General features: G+C 39.0%; 1 protein-coding gene across 9 annotated transcripts in view; it reads right to left on the reverse strand.

The window, feature by feature from the left end:
* Positions 1-13973: 13973 nt before the first annotated feature.
* The window catches only part of CCDC146 (coiled-coil domain containing 146), a 265750-nt gene continuing 259619 nt past the window's right edge, over positions 13974-20104 (reverse strand). For all 9 annotated transcript variants that reach the window (XM_035255009.3, XM_078343039.1, XM_035255011.3 and 6 more), the window contains 2 exons: positions 16018-16266; positions 13974-14659 (listed from right to left, as the gene is read on the reverse strand). In XM_035255009.3, the coding sequence (XP_035110900.1) occupies positions 14456-14659; positions 16018-16266 (453 nt within the window). In that variant the 3' untranslated portion in view covers positions 13974-14455. The remainder of the gene's footprint in view (positions 14660-16017; positions 16267-20104) is intronic.

Here is a 20104-nt window from a genome sequence, read left to right on the forward strand (position 1 = left end):
GATATTACAACTGACACCACTGAAATATAAGATCATTCAAGGCTACTATGAACACCTTTATGCACAGAAGCTAGAAAACCTAGAGGAGATGGATAAATTCCTGAAAAAATACAACCTTCCTAGCTTAAATCAGGAAGAATTAGACAACCTGAACAGACCAATAATAAGCAGTGAGATTGAAATAGTAATTAAAAATTATCAATAAAAGGCTAGATGTGGTGGCTCATGCTTATAATCCTAGCACATTGGGAGGCCCAGGCGGTTGGATCACTTGAGGTCAAGAGTTTCAGATCAGCCTGGCCAACATGGCAAAACCCTATCTCTACTAAAAATGCAAAAATTAATCAACTGGAGTGGCGTATGCCTGCAGTCCCAGCTACTCAGGAGGCTAAGGCAGGAGAATCGCTTGAACCCAGGAGGTGGACGTTGCAGTGAACTGAGGTCATGCCACTGCACTCCAGCTTGGGGATCAGAGCAAGATTCTGTTTTTTTTTTTTTTTTTTTTTTTTTTTAAATACCAACAAAAAGAAGTCCAGGACCAGATGGATTCACAGCAGATTCTATCAGACAATCAGAGAAGAATTGGTACCAATCCTTTTGACACTATTTTGTAAGATATGGAAAGAAGGAATCCTCCCTAATTCATTCTATTAAGCCAGCATCCCCAATAACCAAAACCAGGTAAGGACACAACCACAAAAGAAAACTACAGACTGATATCCTTGATGAACATACATGCTAAAATCCTAGCTAACCAAATCCAACAACATATAAAAAAGATAATCTGCCATCATCAAGTAGGTTTCATACCAGGGTTGCTAGGATGATTTAAGATAGGCAAGTCAATAAATGTGATACACTACATAAAAAGAATTAAAAACAAAAATCACATGATTATCTCAATTGGTGCAGAAAAAGCATTTGACAAAATCCAGTATCGCTTTATGATTAAAATCCTCAGCAAAATCAGCATACAGGGAACATACCTTAATGTAATAAAAGCCATTTATGACAGATCCACAGTCAACATAATACAGAACAGGGAAAAGTTGAAAGCATTCCTTCTGAGAACTGGAACAAGATAAGGATGCCCACTCTCACCACTCCTCTTCAATATAGTACTAGAAGTCCTAGCCAGGGCAATTAGACAAGAGGAAGAAATAAAAGGCATCCAAATTGGTAAAGAGGAAGTCAAACTGTCTCTGTTTGCTGATATGATCAGTTACCTTGAACACCTTAAGGATTCCTCCAGAAAGCTCCTAGAACTGATAAGAGAATTCAGCAAAGTTTCCAGATACAAGATTAATCTATACAAATAAGTAGCTCTTCTATACACCAACAGCAGCCAAGCTGAGAATCAAATCAAGAACTCAGCACTTTTTGTAATAGCTGCCAAAACAAAACAAAACAAAACACCTTGGGAATAAACCTAACAAAGCAGTTGAAAGACCTCTACAAGGAAAACTACAAAACACTGCTGAAAGAAATCATAGATGACACAAACAAATGGAGACACATCCCACGCTCATGGATGGGTAGAATCAATATTGTAAAAACCATCTTGCCAAAAGCAATCTACAAATTCAATGCAATCCCCATCAAAAGCTACCATCATTCTTCAGAGAGTTAGAGAAAACAATTCTAAAATTCATATAGAACCAAAAAAGAGCCCACATAGCCAAAGCAAGACTTAGCAAAAAGAATACATCTGGAGGCATCATATTACCTGATTTCAAACTATACTATAAGGCCATAGTCACCAAAACAGCATGGTACTGATATAAAAATAGGCACACAGACCAATGGAACACAATAGAGAACACAGAAATAAATCCAAATACTTATGCCAACTAATGTTTGACAAAGCAAACAAAAACATAAAGTGGGGAAAGGACGCCCTTTTCAACAAAGGGTTCTGGGATAATTGGCTAGCCACATATCAGAAAATAAAACTGGATTCTCATCTCTCACCTTATACAAAAATCAACTCAAAATGGATTAAGGACTTAAACCCAAGACCTGAAACTATAAAAATTCTAGAAGATAACATTGGAAAAACCCTTCTACACATTGGCTTAGGCAAGGATTTAATAGGCAAAACACCAAAAGCAAATGCAATAAAAACAAAGATAAATCACAGGGACCTAATTAAACAAAAGAGCTTTTGCATAGCAAAAAGAACAGTTAGCAAAGTAAACAGACAACCCACAGAGTGGGAGAAAATCTTCACAATCTATACATCTGACAAAGGACTAATAACCAGAATCTACAACAAACTCAAATCAGTAAGCAAAAAACAATCCCATAAAAAAGTGAGCTAAGAACATGAATAGACAATTCACAAAAGAAGATATACAAATGGCCAAGAAACATATGAAAAAATGCTCAACATCCCTAATGATCAGGGACATGAAAATCAAAACCACAATGCGATACCATCTTACTTCTGAAAGAATGGCTATAATTAAAATATCAAAAAACAGTAGATGTTGGTGTGGATTTGGTGATCAGCAAATCCCACTTACACTGCTGGTGAGGATGTAAACTAGTATACCCACTATGGAAAACACTGTGGAGTTTCCTTAAAGAATTAAAAGTAGAACTACCATTTGATCCAGCAATCCCACTACTGCATATCTTCCCAGAGGAAACAAAAGTCATTATTTGAAAAAGATACTTGCGGGAACGATCCAAGATGGCCGATCACTAACATCCCGGGATTGCAGCTCTCAGGGAAGGCGCGGAGAACTAGAGGATGCCACACTTTCAGACAAAGTCTGGTTGCTCACGGAGCAGAAGATCCCCCAGTGGTGGAAACACACGAGTCGCCAGCGCGACTCTCGTGGTCGGCGCAGCGGTTCTGCCGGCACCTTGATGGGGCAGCACTTGGTGCAGAGTAAACAGGACCGGTTCCCCTTCTGACCAAGGTTTGGAGCCCCGGGAAGGCAGAGTCGCCTACTACGGACACAAGAAGGAAGCCCGACAGGAGAATCCTGGGCAGAAAAGCACCATCAGTTTTAACGCCGCTGCTCTGGCCCTGGGAACTAACAACCTGGACGTCCACTCAAGAGACCTAATCTGAAAGTTGATAATTTCAAAGACGACAGGAGGATAAATTTACAATGACGGGAAGAAACCAGAGTAAAAAAGCTGAGAATACTCAAAGTCAGAACGCCTCTCCCTCTAAAGATGATCACAGTCCCACATCAACAATGGAACAAGGCTTGATGGAGAACGAGCGCCTCCTGATGACAGAATCACTCTTCAAGGAATGGATAATAACAAACTTCGGTGAGTTAAAAGAACATGTTGTAGCCCAACGTAAAGAAACTAGGAACTTTGAAAAAAGGTTTGATGAAATCCTATTGAGAATAGACAACTTAGAGAGGAGTATGAGTGAATTAATGGAACTGAAGAATACAATACAGGAACTCCGAGAAGTATGCACAGGTTTAAACACTCGAATTGTTCAAGCAGAAGAAGGGATATCAGAGGTCAAAGTCCAACTTAATGAAATAAAACGTGAAGAAAAGATTAGAGAAAAAAGGATTAAAAAGGAATGAGCAAAGTCTCCAAGAAATGGGGACTATGTGAAAAGACCAAATTTACGTTTGATAGGTGTACCTGAATGCGACGGAGAGAATGAATCCAAGCTGGAAAATACCCTTCAGGATATTATTCAGGAAAATTTTCCTAAACTAGCAAAGCAGGTCAACATTCAACCCCAGGTAATACAGAGAACACCACAAAGATATTCCTCAAGAAGAGCAATCCCAAGGCACATAACCATTAGATTCACCAGGGTTGAAACGAAGGAGAGGATACTAAGGGCAGCCAGAGAGAAAGGTCATGTTACCCACAAAGGCAAGCCTATCAGACTTACAGCAGATCTCTCGGCAGAAACTCTACAAGCCAGAAGATAGTGGGGGCCAATATTCAACATCCTCAAAGAACAGAACCTTCAGCCCAGAATTTCATATCCAGCCAAACTAAGCTTTACAACTGAAGGAAAAATAAAATCTTTTATGAACAAGCAAGAACTCAGAGATTTTATTACCACCAGGCCTGCTTTACAAGAGCTTCTGAAAGAAGCATTACACACAGAAAGAAACAACCAGTATTAGCCTTTCTAAAAATACACCAAAAAGTAAAGAGCACCAACAAAAAGAAGAACTTACACCAACAATTGGATAAAACAGCCAGTCAACATCAAATGGCAGTAACCCTAAATTTAAATTGACTGAATTCCCAATCAAAAACACAGCCAAAACCCAATGGCATGTTACATCCAGACCTGTTTCACATGCAAGGATACACAAAGACTCAAAACAAAGGGATGGAGAAAGATTTACCAACCAAATGGAGAGCAAAAATAAATAATAAATAAATAAAAAGCAGGGGTTGCAATTCCCGTATCGGATAAAATAGATTTTAAAGCAACAAAGATATAGTGGTAAAAGGATCAATGCAACAATAAGAGCTAATGATCCTAACACCCAGATAGGAGATTTAGATTCAATGAGACAGAAAATTAATAAGGATATCAAGGACTCGAACTCAGATCCAGAACAAGTAAACTTAATAAATATTTATAGAGCTCTCCACTTCAAATACACAAAATATACATTCTTGTCAATACCACATCACACCTACCCATTAGTTTAAATGAAACATTGATTGGCCATTATTAATACCCAATTTTTTTCAAAATAAAGCAATATTTCCATTTACTCTCCCTCTTTCTCTTCCTCTTTCTTCCTCTCCTTTACTTATTTTTTTTTTTCTTTCCTTCTCTCAAAAAAAAAGAAATCAACTTGTAAACCTCTAGATCCAGGTCAGCAATGTCTCTTTCATTGCTTGATTTCCTTTCTTCCCTTCCCTCCCTCCCTCCCTCCCTCCCTCCCTCCCTCCCTCCCTCCCTCCCCGCTTCCTCCCTTCCTTCCTTCCTTCATCCCTTCCTTCCTCCCTACCGTCCTTATTCCCTTCCTTCCTGCCTTCCACCCCCCCCAAAAAAAAGAAAATGATACTTGCACAAGCATGTTTACAGCAGCACAATTTACAATTGCAAAAGAGTGGAACCAACCCAAATGCCCATCATTCAATAAGTGGACAAAAAAACTGTGATATATATATATATATATATACACATATATATATATTTTACACATATATATATATTTTACACATATATTGCACACATGCACACACACACACACACACACACATATAAAATGGAATACTACTCAGCCATTAAAGGGAATGAATGAACAGCATTTGCAATGACCTGGATGAGATTTGAGACTATTATTCTGAGTCAAGTAACTCAGGAATGGAAAACCAAACATCATATGTTCTCACTGATATGTGGAGCTAACCTATGAGGACACAAAGGCATAAGAATGATACAATGGACTTTGGTGATTTGCGGGGAAGAGTGGGAGTGGGGCGAGGAATAAAAGACAACACACATGGTGCAATGTATACTGCTCGGGTGATGGGTGCACCAGGATCTCACAGATCACCACTAAATAACTTTCTCCTGTAACCAAATACCACCTGTACCCCAATAACCTATGGAAAAATAAAATTATAGTTAAAAAAATAAATAAAATATATCGACTGGCTGATTGGATTAAAGAAAACCAAGACCTAACTATATGTTGCCTACAAGAAACTCACCTCACTTGTAAAGACACAAATAGACTGAAAGTGAAGGGATTCAAAAAGATATTCCATGCAAATGAAAAAATGTGAGCAGGAGTAGCTATACTTATATGAGACAAGACAAACTTCAAGTCAAAAGCTGTAAAAAGAGACAGAGAAGACCATTATACACTAATAAAGAGATCAATTCTGCAATAAAATATAACAAATATATATATATTTGTTTTATATATATATATATGCACCTAACACCAGAGCACTGAGATATCTAAAGTAAGTATTACAGCTAAAGGGAGCAATAGATCCCAATACAGTAATAGTTGGAGAGTTCAACACCTATGCTCAGTATTGAACAGATAATCTATATAGAAAAATCAACAAATAAAAATTGGATTTAAACCATACCATGGACCAAATGGACCTAACAGATATTTATAGAACATTTCACCCAACAGGTGAAATGCAGGATACACATTCTTTTTATTAGTGAATAAAACATTCTTCGGTATTTACCACAGGTTAGAAATAAAACAAGTCTTAATTTTTTTTTTTTTTTTTGAGATGGAGTCTCTCACTGTTGTCCTGACTGGAATGCAATGGTGCGATCATGACTCACTGCAACCTCCACCTCCTGGGTTCAAGCGATTCTCCTGCTTCAGCCTCCTAAGTAGCTAGGACCACAAGCATGTGCTACCATGCCCAACTAATTTTTGTATTCTTAGTAGAGACAGGGTTTCACCATGTTGGCCAGGCTGGTCTCAAATGCCTGACCTCAAGTGATCCACCTGCCTTGGCCGCCCAAAGTGCTGGGATTACTGGTGTGAGCCACCACACCCAGCTTCAATTTTTTTTAGACATTTACAGAACTCTCCACCCCAAATCCACAGAATATACATTCTTCTCAGTACCACATCACACCTACTCTAAAATTGAACACATAATTGGAAGTAAATTACTCCTCAGCAAATGCAAAAGAATGGAAATCATAACAAACAGTCTCTCAGACCACAGTGCAATCAAGTTAGAACTCAGAATTCAGAAACTAACTCAGAACCACACAGCTTCATGGAAACTGAACAACTAGCTCTTGAATGTTGACTGGATAAACAATGAAATGAAGGCAGAAATAAACATGTTCTTCAAAACCAATGAGAATGAAGACACAACATACCAGAATCTCTGGGACACATTTAAAGCAGTCTCTAGAGGAAAATACATAGCAATAAGTGCCCACATGAGAAGAGTGGAGAGATCCAAAATTGACATCCTATCATCAACATTGAAAGAGCTAGGAGAGCAAGATTTAAAAAAAAAAAAAAAAAACAAAAAAAAACAAACCTCAAAACCTAGCAGAAGACAAGAAATAACTAAGATCAGAGCAGAACTGAAGGAGACAGAGACACGAAAAACCCTTCAAAAATATCAATAAATCATGGGGTGGTTTCTCCGAAAGATCAACAAAATAGACCACTAGCCAGATTAATAAAAAAGAAAAGAGAGAATAACCAAATAGATGCAATAAAAAATGATAAAGGGGATATCACCACATATTCTACAGAAATTCAAACCATCATCAGAGATTATTACAAAAAACTCCGTGCACATAAACTAGTAAACCTGGAAGAAATGGATAAATTCCTGGACACTTGCCTCCTCTCAAGCCTAAACCAGGAAGAAGTCGAAACTCTGAATAGACTAATAACAAGATCTGAAGTTGAGGCAGCAATTAAGAGCCTACCACACAAAAAAAGCCCAGGTCCAGATGTATTCATAGCTGAATTCTACCAGACACACAAAGAGGAGCTGGTACCATTCCTTCTGAAACTATTCCAAATAATCCAAAAAGAGGGAATCCTTCCCAAATGATTATATAAGACCAACATCATCCTGATACCAAAACCCGGCAGAGACTCAACAAGAAAAGAAAACTTCAGGCCAATATCCATGATGAACATAGACGCAAAAATCTTCAATAAAATACTGGCAAGCCGATTGCAACAGCAAATCAAAAAGCTTATCCACCATGATCAAGTAGGATTCATCCCGAGGATGCAAGCCTGGTTCAACATAAGCAAGTCTATAAACGTAATTCACTACATAAAAAGAACCAAAGACAAAAACCACATGATTATCTCAATTGATGCAGAGAAGGCCTTTGACAAAATTCCACAGCCCTTTATGCTAAAACCTCTCAATAAACTAGGTATTGATGAAACGTATTTCAAACTAATAAAAGCTATTTATGAGAAACCAACAGCCAATATCATACTGAATGGGCAAAAACTGGAAGCAATCCCTTTGAAATCAGGCACTAGACAAGGATGCCCTCTCTCACCACTCCTATTCAATATAGTACTGGAAGTTCTAGCCAGAGCAATCAGGCAAGAAAAAAGAAATAAAGGGTATTCAAACAGGAAAGGAGGAAGCCAGACTGTCTCTATTTGCAGACAACATGATTGTGTATCTGGAAGATCCCATTGTCTCAGCCCAAAAACTCCTGAAACTGATAAGCAACTTCAGCAAAGTCTCAGGATACAAAATCAATGTGCAAAAACCACAAGCATTCCTATACACCAATAACAGACTTAAAGAGACACAAATCAAGAATAAACTGCCATTCATAATTGCTACAAAGAGAATAAAATACCTAGGAATACAACTAACAAGGAATGTAAAGGACCTCTTCAAGGAGAACTACAAACCACTGCTCAACGAAATCAGAGAGGACACAAACAGATGGAGAAACATTCCATGTTCATGGTTAGGAAGAATTAATATCGTGAAAATGGCTATACTGCCCAAAGTAATTTACAGAATCAACGCTATCCCCATCAAGCTACCATTGACTTTCTTCACAGAACTGGAAAAAAACCACCATGAACTTCATATGGAACCAAAAGAGAGCCCGCATAGCTAAGTCAATTCTAATCAAAAAGAACACAGTGGGGGGCATCACACTACCAAATTTCAAACTATACTACAAGGCTACAGTAATCAAAACATTATGGTACTGGTACCAAAACAGAGATATAAAGCAATGGAACAAAACAGAGGCACTGGAGGGAACACAACATATCTACAACTATACAATCTTTGATAAACCTGACCAAAACAAGCAATGGGGCAAGGATTCCCTATTTAACAAATGGTGTTGGGAAAACTGGCTAGCCATGTGCAGGAAGCAGAAACTGGACCCTTTCCTGACACCTTACACTAAAATTAACTCCAGATGGATTAAAGACTTAAACATAAGACCTGGCACGATAAAAACCCTAGAAGGAAATCTAGGCAAAACTATCCAGGACATAGGAGTAGGCAAGGACTTCATGAACAAAACACCAAAAGCATTGGCAACAAAAGCCAAAATAGACAAATGGGACCTAATGAAACTCCACAGCTTCTGCAAAAGAAACAGTCACTAGAGTGGATCGGCAACCAACAGAATGGGAAAAAATTTTTGCAGTTTGCCCATCTGACAAAGGGCTGAAATCCAGAATTTACAAAGAACTCAAACAGATTTACAGGAAAAAAACAAACAAGCCCATTCAAAAGTGGGCAAAGGATATGAACAGACACTTTATGAAAGAAGACATATATGAGGCCAACAGTCATATGAAAAAATGCTCATCATCACTGGTCATCAGAGAGATGCAAATCAAAACCACATTGAGATACCATCTCACGCCAGTTAGAATGGCGATCATTAAAAAATCTGGAGACAACAGACGCTGGAGAGGATGTGGAGAAAAAGGAACACTTTTACACTGTTGGTGGGAGTGTAAATTAGTTCAACCATTGTGGAAGACAGCGTGGCGATTCCTCAAGGCCTTAGAAATAGAAATTCCATTTGACCCAGCAATCCCATTACTGGGTATATATCCAAAGGACTATAAATCGTTCTACTATAAGGACACATGTACACGAATGTTCATTGCAGCACTGTTTACAATAGCAAAGACCTGGAATCAACCCAAATGCCCACTGATAATAGACTGGATTGGAAAAATGTGGCACATATACACCATGGAATATTATGCAGCAATCAGAAATGATGAGTTCGTGTCGTTTGTAGGGACATGGATGAATCTGGAGAACATCATCCTCAGCAAACTGACACAAGAACAGAAAATGAAACACCGCATATTCTCACTCATAGGTGGGTGATGAATAATGAGAACACATGGACACAGGGAGGGGAGTACTAAACACTGGGGTCTATTGGGGGGAAAAGGGGAGGGCCAGCGGGAGGGGGAGGTGGGGAGGGATAGCCTGGGGAGAAATGCCAAATGTGGGTGAAGGGGAGAAAGGAAGCAAAACACACTGCCATCTGTGTACCTATGCAACTGTCTTGCATGTTCTGCTCATGTACCCCAAAACCTAAAATGCAATAAAAAATTTTAAAAAAAAAGAGAAAAAAATTATTTAAAAAATCAAAATCATATCAAACATCTGATTACAACAGAATAAAACTAGATATAAATAACAAGGAGAACATTTGAAACTATACAAATACATGGAAATTAAACAACATGCTCCTGAATGACCAAAATAAAGAAGAAGGACATTAAGGAAGAAATTTAAAAATTTCTTGGAATAAATGAAAATGGAAACACAACATGCAAAAATGTATGGGACACACAAAAGCTGTAGTGAGAGGGAAGTTTACAGCAACAAATGCCTACATGAAAAAACTGGGAAGATTTTAATAACCAGTAATGGGATTGCTGGGTTAAATTGTAGTTCTGTTTTTAGTTCTTTGAGAAATCTCCAAACTGCTTTCCAAAGTGGCTGAACTAATTTACATTCCCACCAGCAGTGTTAAGCATACCTTCTTTTCTGCAACCTCACCAACATGTTTTTGTTTTAGTTTTTTGACTTTTTAATAATAGCCATTCTGGCTGGATGTGGTGACTCATACTTATAATCCTAGCACTTTGGGAGGCTGAGGTAGGAGGATTGCTTGAGGCCAGGAGTTTGAAAGCAGCCTAGGCCTCATAGTGAGACACCATCTCTACAAAAAATAAAAATATTAGCTAGGTGTGGTGGTGTGCACCTGTAGTCCCAGCTACTCAGGAGGCTGAGGTGGGAGGATTGCTTGAACCTTGGAGGTGGAGGCTGCAGTAAGCCAAGATCATGTCATTGCACTCCAGCCTGGGTCACAGAGCAAGACCCTGTCTCCAAAAACAAACAAACAAACCAAAACGACAATACTACCCAAAGCAATCAACAGATTGAAAGTAGTCACTATCAAAACACTAATGGAATTCTTCAGAGAAACAGGAAAACCAATCCTAAAATTAGTATATAAGCACAAAAGACCCCAAATAGCCAAAGCAATCCTGAACAAAAGGAGCAAAACTGGAGGTATCACACTACCACATCTCCAATATACTACAAAGCTCTAGTAACCAAAACAGCATGGCACTGGGATAAAAACAGATACATAGACCAATGGAACAAAATAGAAAATCAAGAAATTCATTCATATATCTATAGACAACTGATTTTTGACAAAGGTGCCAAGAACACTCATTGGGAAAAGGACAGTCTCTACAATAAACGATGCTGGGGAAACTGGAGGTTCATATGAGGAAGAATGAAACTAGTCCTCTATCTCTCACCATATTTAAAAGTCAACTCAAAATGAGCAAAGACCTAAATATAGGACCTGAAACTATATAAATATAGGACCCAAAACTACTAGAAAAAAAACAAAGGAGAAATGCTTTAGGACATTGGCCCAGGAAAATATTTTATGAATAAGACCTCAAAACACAGGCAACAAAAGCAAAACTAAACAAATGAGATTACATCAAACGAAAAAGCTTCTCCACAGCAAAGGAAAACAGGGTGAAAAGACAACCTATAGAATCAGAGAAAATAGTTGCACACTACTCATCTGATAGGGGATTCATATCCAGAATAAAGAACTGAAATATCTTAACACCAAAAAAAGACTACAAAAACAATCTGATTTAAAAGTGGGCAAATCAATCCGGCTATTCAAACTTGTGCATAGCCGAATTGATCAAGCAGAAGAAAGGATATCAGAGGTCGAAGACCTACTTAATGAAAACGAGAAGACAAGAATAGAGAAAAAAGGATAAAAAGGAATGAACAAAGTCTCCAAGAAATATGAGACTACGTGAAAAGACCTAATTTACGTTTGATAGGTGTACCTGAATATGACGAAGAGAATGGATCCAAGCTGGAAAATACTCTTCAGGATATTATTCAGGAAAACTTTCTGAATCTAGCAAAGCAGCACAATATTCAACCCCAGGTAATACAGAGAACACCACAAAGATATTCCTCAAGAAGAGCAACCCCAAGGTACATAATTGTTAGATTCACCAGGGTTGAAACGAAGGAGAAAATACTAAGGGCAGCCAGAGAGAAAGGTCAGGTTACCCACAAAAGGAAGCCTATTAGACTTACAGCAGATCTCTCAGCAGAAACCCTACAAGCCAGAAGAGAGTGGGGGCCAATATTCAACATCCTCAAAGAACAGAACTTTTAGCCCAGAATTTCATATCCTGCCAAACTAAGGTTCACAATTGAAGGAAAAATAAAATCTTTTATGAATAAGCAAGTACTCAGAGATTTTATTACCACCAGGCCTGCTTTACAAGAGCTTCTGAAAGAAGCATTATACATAGAAAGGAACAACCAGTATTAGCCTTTCTAAAAATATACCAAAAAGTAAAGAGCATCAACATAAAGAAGAATTCACATCAACAAATGGATAAAATAGCCAGTTAACATCAAATGACTAAATTTAAGTCGACTAAATCCCCCAATCAAAAGATACAGCCAAAACCTAATGGTATGCTACATCCAGACCCATTTCACATCGAAAGATACACAAAAACTTAAAACAAAGGGATGGAGAAAGATTTACCAATCAAATGGAGAGCAAAAATAAATAAATAAATAAATAAGCAGGAGTTGCAATTCTCGCATCTGATAAAATAGATTTCAAAGCAACAAAGATACAGTGGTAAAAGGATCAATGCAACAGTAAGAGCTAACGATCCTAACACCCAGATACATAAGACTCATAAAGAGATTTAGACTCAACGAGACAGAAAATTAATAAGGATATCCAGGACTTGAACTCAGATTTGGAACAAGTAAACTCAATAAATATTTATAGAGCTCTCTACCTTAAATACACAAAATATTGATCGGCCATTATTAATACCCATTTTTAGAATAAAGCTACATTCCTGTTTTCTCTCCCTCTTTTTCTTCCTCTCCTTCACTCCTTTTTTTCTTTCTTTCTAAAAAAAAAAAGAGAGATAGAGTCTCACTCTATTGCCTTCGCTGGAGTGCAGTGGTGTGATCTCAGCTCACTGTAATCTCTCCCTAAAAAAAAATAAAAATAAAAATGGGCAAATCATCTGAATAGACATTTCTCAAAAGACATGCAAATGGCCAACAGGTATATGAAGAAATGCTCAACATTGCTAATAATCAGGGAAATAGAAATTTAAAAAATATGATAAGGTATCATGTCACCCCAATTAGGATGGCTATTATCAAAAAATTAAAAAATAACCAATGCTGGTAAGGATGTAGAGAAAAGGGAGCTCTTATATGCAATGTTAGTGACAATGTAAACTTGTACAGTCACTATGAAGAATGATATGGAAATTCCTCAGAAAACTACTACACATTCACTATGTGCTATTCACAATAGGCAGAACGTGAAATCAACCTAGGTGTCCAACAACAGATAAAGAAAATGACACACACACACACACACACACACACACACACACACACAAATGGAATACCATTCAGCCACAAAAAAACAAAATCCTGTCATTCGTAGCAACATGAATGGAACTGGAGGACATTATGTTAAGTGAAATAAGCCAGGTATAGAAAGTTAAACACCACATGTTCTCACCCATATGTAGAAGCTAAAAATTGTTGATCTCAAAGAAGTGAAAAGTAGAAGAGTGGATATAAGAGGCTGGGAAGCTAGGGGAAAAGATGAGGGAAGGAAGGAATAGGGGTAGATTTGTAAATAGGCACAAAATTACAGTGAAATAGGTGGAATAAGTCCTACATTCTAGACCATGATAGGATGTCTATAGGTAAAATAATACATAGTTTCAAATAGCTAGGAGGATACCGAATATTCCCAACACAAAGAAATAATAAAGTTTGAGATGATGTATATGCTAACTGCCCTGATCTGATCACTATACATTATATGTATTGAAACTTCACTATGCACCCCATGAATAGGTACAATTATTTGTCAAAAAATAAAATGAAAAAATACAAAAAAGTCATGGTAAGTTTAACTACTTTTTTACGTACTTTATAAGATTGATACTTCTTATTCAATAAAGTGAGTTATGCCTTTGCAATATTTGAAATATTTTCCTTTTCATTCTTCCTTTTTAAAGTGTACATATTGAACAGTATTTGTTTTTTCTTGAATAAACAAAGACCACTCTGCCCATTTCTATACTTCATTGAAAACTGTTTTATTTTTAGTGCATTCTTGTAGCACCTTGCCTACTACAAATTTCTGGAATGTAGTCAATATAAAGAGTGAAAAGGAAAATATAAGCAATTCAAATATATACTTTGACATTAATGTAGGACAGTTCTATGTCCTATTCAGAGACCATGTTGAAATCTGTTGTTGACTAACTGTGGACACCTTACTTATCTATAATTTTAGAACAATTATGCTCACAATTTGCAGCTGTGGGTACAAGGATGCCTGGCTGAAGTCTTCTCCTTGAGGGGTCTGGATCTATTAACATATTCAGATTTCAATTGGCTTTACGACAGGTTTCCTTATGTGCCTCATATTGGCTGCAGGTTCATAGGGTTGAAAAGGAGCCAAAGCACCATAAGGTTTTGGCACAGGAAGTGTGTCATCTGCTTCTGGGATGTAGGCATTTGGACGCAGCTCTGCAGTCGTGTAAACACCATTGGGCAGCTTGCGCTTACCTGTTTCCGATAACTCCTGCAAAGAAGGATTTTTCCTTTTCAGTTCTTTGAAAACTCTGGTGAAGTCACTTTATCCTTAGGTCCCTAAAGATGCAGCTGGTCTGGACAATCTTTGCGCAAATGATACTCCCCAAAGGGATGGGAGGGGTAGGAGGCTGGAGTCTCTCTCTCTCTCTCTCTCTCTCTCTCTCACACACACACACACACACACACACACACACACACACATGCATCACATCTCATTGGAATGGGCTGTATTCCTGGGGTTTAGGGTTTTTCAAAGACTTCTTGGTGGGTCCTAACTATGTTCCCACCTCTGTATCTGTCATCAAGCACTAATTACTTCCCTGTTTTTGACAAAGGCAGAGCAACATATTTCCCTTGGTAAGTCACTGGTGAGCAAATGTTACAAAGGAAGAGATAGAGGAATAAAGTGGAACCAGAGGAGGAAAATGGTCAGCAGCTTGCCCTGAGTCTCAAAGTTTTCAAGATTTTGGCTGTGCCTCTGGAAAATAGAATAATCTGTTACTGCACTGAAAAGACCTCCAACTGATAAATGACCGTGGCACACCACAGGTAAAATCTGAATGTGCTAAAAGGTATAGTCCCAGGTGGTGTGTAGACTATAATTCAGGTAATTTATACCTGTGCTCAGATATTCCTAGTGTGTTTCAAATGAAGCTTTGTTTTGGGTTCCGGAGCAAATAGGGACCCTTTTGGTGACATCCACTTGATAATCTGAGTGAGTTGTACATCTGGATGATGTAGACTCCTTGGAAAGAGATGCCTAATTCCAGTCTAAGAATATTGACAGGCCATGGGGGTAGACAGAAGATCTGGTATCTAACTTGCAGGGTGGGTCAGTGATAGACCTAGCTTTAGGCCAGAGGCCTAAGGTGGGAAAAGAAAGGGAAAAGAAGGACTGAGGCCTATGACGTACACCAAGCATCTGCAGAAGGCAGAGCAACCATAATGTGGCTGGAGCCCTCACTGTATGCTGTGGAGGCCACAGCAGATGAACACGGACAGTCAGCCGTGGTCTGAGCAGAGGTGCAAAGACAGAGATTGGAGAGTTACTGACAAGGCTGATGCCAGCCTGGTCATCGCTATGCTAATGGAAGGCCATGATGTTCAGCCTCAGCAGCTCAGGATGTAAGGCTGAGGGGTGGGCCTTGTGCTTGCTAAGTGCTCTTCGTGGTGAGTATTATGGGATTTTGACTTATAGAATATCGTAAACACACTTCTTTCTAATGACTGTGGGGACTGTGTGTGTAGTAGAGTGGGGAAACTTTACTTATATTGTGGGACAATTGACCCCTGAAAGCAGCCCCCACTGGCACACTTTAGAAATGCAATACAGGAGCCAAAGCCTACCCGAGACTTTTCAGCCATGGCCGAGGCATGCATGTCTTCATCTCGAAGTGCCTTCAACCATTCTTTCTCAATTTCCTTACTGAGTGCCAGACCTTTTTCTATTCGGGAGTTGCAAGTGAAGATGAAGTCTTCTTTTTCCCTGACTTCCTTTTGGAGTTCAACAATCAGGGCTTGTTTCATGGAAAGCTCAGCAACAAGAGCCATCATTTTCTCAGTTGCATTTTTTATCCTTTTCTGATAGCCATTCATCTACAAGTAAAGAGCCCAAGGATTAGTCTATTTATACAGTCCACGAAGACTTAGGAAAATGGAAGGCTGCTGGCTATCTGTAATGGCAAGGTACATTTTTGTCTGCAGGAAGGTCTAACTTGGAATTCACAGAAATTAAGAACTGAAAGAGATGGCAGAGATTGAGCCGAACACCCTGGTTGTGTAAGTAAGGACGAGGAGGCAAGAAAAGGATTTGTTTATCTACTTACTAGATTGCCAGGTGGGTAACATTGAAGGGAATAGTTTAGTGCCCCACCCCTTTTTTGAGACTGAATCTTGCTCTGTCACCAGGCTGGAGTGCAGTGGTACAATCTCGGCTCACTGCAGCCTCCACCCCCCGAGTTCAAGTGATTCTCTTGCCTCAGCCTCCTGAGTAGCTGGGACTAAAGGCACGTGCCACCACGCCCAGCTAATTTTTGTATTTTTAGTAGAGGCGGGGATTCACCATGTTAGCCAGGATGGTCTTGATCCCTTGACCTCATGATCCACCTGCCTCGGCCTCCCAAAGTGCTGGGATTACAGGCGTGAGCCACTGTGCCCAGCCAGTGCCCATTTTTAAAAGGTAAGAAGTAGAGGTAAAGGGATGTTCTTTTTAAAAAATAAAATAAAGACAAAGCCTTGCTCTGGTGCTTTCACTGATCATAGCTTACTGCAGCCTGGAACTTCTGGGCTCAAGTGATTCTCCTGCCTCAGCCTCCTAAGTAGATAGGACTATAGCCATGCACTACCACACTTGGCTAATTTATTATTTTTGTATCGATGGGAAATTGCTGTGTTGACAAGGCTGGTTTTGAACTTCTGGGCTGAAGCAGTCTTCCTGCCTCAGCCTCCCAGAGTTCTGGGATTACAGGCATGATACACCATGCCCAGCCAAGAGTGTTTTCGATGCCTAAGTTCTAGCTTAATTTGCCCTTATTGTCACTTACCCAGGGGAAAAAATCTGGTAGAACACAAGTTACTCTTTGCTTATATAAGATAATCAGCAGAAGTTCTGCATGTGAAACGACTTTTTAAATAAAAACAAGCACATTGACATGTTTGCATTATTGATCGTAATTCCTGGTGTGCATCATTACTAGGTCAGAAACATGCACGAGCCAAGCTGAGGAAAACTTAGTCAGTAATTTAGAATGTGAGCTGTTCCATTTTTTTGTTGTTGTTGTTTGTTTTTGAGACAGAGTCTCACGCTGTCACTCATGCTGGAGTGCAGTGGTATGATCTCATCTCACTACAACCTCTGCCCCAGAGGCTCAGGTGATCCTCCCACCTCAGCCTCCCAAGTAGCTGGGACTAAAAGTGTGCACCATCACGCCCAGCTAGTTTTTCATATTTGTTGGTAGAGATGGGGCTTCACCATGTTGCCCAGGCAGGTCTTGAGTGCCTGAGCTCAAGCAATCTACCTGCCTTGGCTTCCCAAAGTGCTGGGATTACAAGCATGAGCCACTGTGCCCAGACTGTTTTGTTTTTTAACCTATTAATAATAATAATAATAATAAAAGAAAAACATAAAACAAAAAAGCTCTTAATATCAGCTATTTACCATTAATACAGTTAAAAGACAGGACGATTTGGGGAAAAAAGATCTCAAAAGGCACGAAAAAGTAAAACTAGAATTAGGGGTTCCTGTCAGCTTTCTGTCTAATAAAGGGTTGAGTCTTTTAGTGTGATAGCCACAGTGGGGCAGTGCAGTGGTGATACCTTCTACCTGGCAACACTCACTAGTTCCTCTTACCGAGCCTTATTTTTTCTTCACATCATGTCCCACTGATATTATACATGTATTTGGCTATTTGATTACAGTTTGTCATCCCATAGAATGTACTCTTCATGAGGACATGGACTATTTGTTTTATTCATCACCATATTTCCAGTGTTCAGGACAGTGTTTAAAATATAAGAGGCACCCCCCAAAATTAAAGTTGGATATTTTCTGAATGAAGGAAGGAATGAATTCTTAATCTATTTCATTCTTTGTTCTTGGACCAGGATAAATTGAAACATGCAAATGAGTTTCCAAATACTACACCTAACGTTGACTACCTTCCTCTCCTAATAGAGCACACTGGTCACATCTGCACCTCTGCTTAGAGAAATGTTGCTACTAGTGATTTACCTGCCTCTGAAAATGTAGTAACTTATTATTATATACAAACTTTGCCTCCTTAAGGGTAGGTAATAGAAATTCTTATGACTTTTCTATACTGAACTGATTTTTAGGAACCATGTATTGAATAAAAATGACTACCACTAAAAACTTCAATGAGTCATTATCTTAAGTTTTGCTATTTTTATCTGACTTTTACGGCTCTGCATTGACAACTTCCACTAACAGTTTACTGATCAGTCCAGCACCATTAGTGCAATTCATAACTGTAACTCACAAAATAAGAAATGCTAAGACTTAGATAAGCTAATGCACTTTGAGTGAATTAGCATGTTTGATGCTTCTTTAAATATTGCTGCCTTTCCTTTTTTAAATGAATTTCCCCTTCTTTGGGGGGAGTCATTTTTCACTCAACTACTGCACACTTGAGTCTGTGTGTCCATCTGTGTAACTGGCCAACTTCCCTTCCCTTTCATAAATTAGAAAACAAAGTTTTATATTATTCTGGGTTGCTCCAAGTCTTAGCTGAGATTTTCCATTTTCTGTTTCCATTTCTGTTGGGAAATTTGCAGGAGGAGCCATAAGCTATCTGGAAGAAGTGAGAGACTAGAGATATGCATCTTGTTGAACACCTACAAGTGTTTAGGCCACATACGTGTTTAACTATGTAACACTTGTAACAAATTCAGCTATCATATCCATTACACAAATGAGAAAACAGTTTTAAGATCATTTATCCATCACTCTCAAGGTCTTTGGCTAGTTTTGATAAATTAAAGATTTGGAATCTGAATGTCTTCTACTTTCCACTTCTGCATACTATGAGATTATCATTTTAAATGTGTGTGTGGGGGCGGGCGTTGAAAAGCAGGGAGGAGGAAGAGCAGATGGAGAGCATGGAAGGTGTGGAAAGGAAAGGGGAGAATAACTGTTAGGCTAGGACTGGGCTGTGCTGGAGCTTTCCCGGCTATGGAAAGTGGCCGCCATGTGCACATCTCTAGCATTACTGTTGCCTTCCAGTCGACTCTGCCATCAGCTTTGGTAAGTCAGGCCTCAGTGAAAAATGACTTCGCTCAAAGAAAGGGAAATTCATTTTTCAGAAGGAAGGAAGGCAGCATTTATTTAAGTGAACATCAGACATACGAATTCAGGCAAAGTGCACAAGCTTAACTAAGCCTTAACATCATTTCAGTGGCAGATGTGCAACTCCCAACTTTACCTTAGTTTATGAAGCAAAGTTGTGAGGTGCAAACCTGCCACTGGACTGATTGGTCTATTCGTGGAAGTTGTCAGAGCAGAAGCATAGAGTCAAATAAAAATGGCAAAGATGGCTTAAGAGTTATAGTCATTTCTTATTTAGTGTGCCACATGTGCTTCTAGAACAGAACTGACTATTACTCATCCAACAAATGTTTTTCTAGAGTCTGGTACATGCTAGGCATTGGGGAAATTAAGAATGAGGAACATTTGCTGCCCTCAGGAGCCCACAGTCTCTGGTGTGGGCATTATTATCTATTTTCTTCTGTCTCTCCCTACTAAACCTGTGAGCTTCCTATGGTGTAAGCTTCCTCTTTGTTTCTGAACTCATGTCTAGCATGAGAGTAGCACATAACAGGTGTTCAGTAATTACCACTGACTGGCTGAACTCTGCACTGGTGGGATGCTCCAGGAGCCCCAGAGGCCAGGTGTGTGGCCAATCCTCTGATGGCTTCA

Source organism: Callithrix jacchus, chromosome 11 (genome assembly GCF_049354715.1).
Source record: "Callithrix jacchus isolate 240 chromosome 11, calJac240_pri, whole genome shotgun sequence".
Lineage (NCBI taxonomy): Eukaryota > Metazoa > Chordata > Mammalia > Primates > Cebidae > Callithrix > Callithrix jacchus.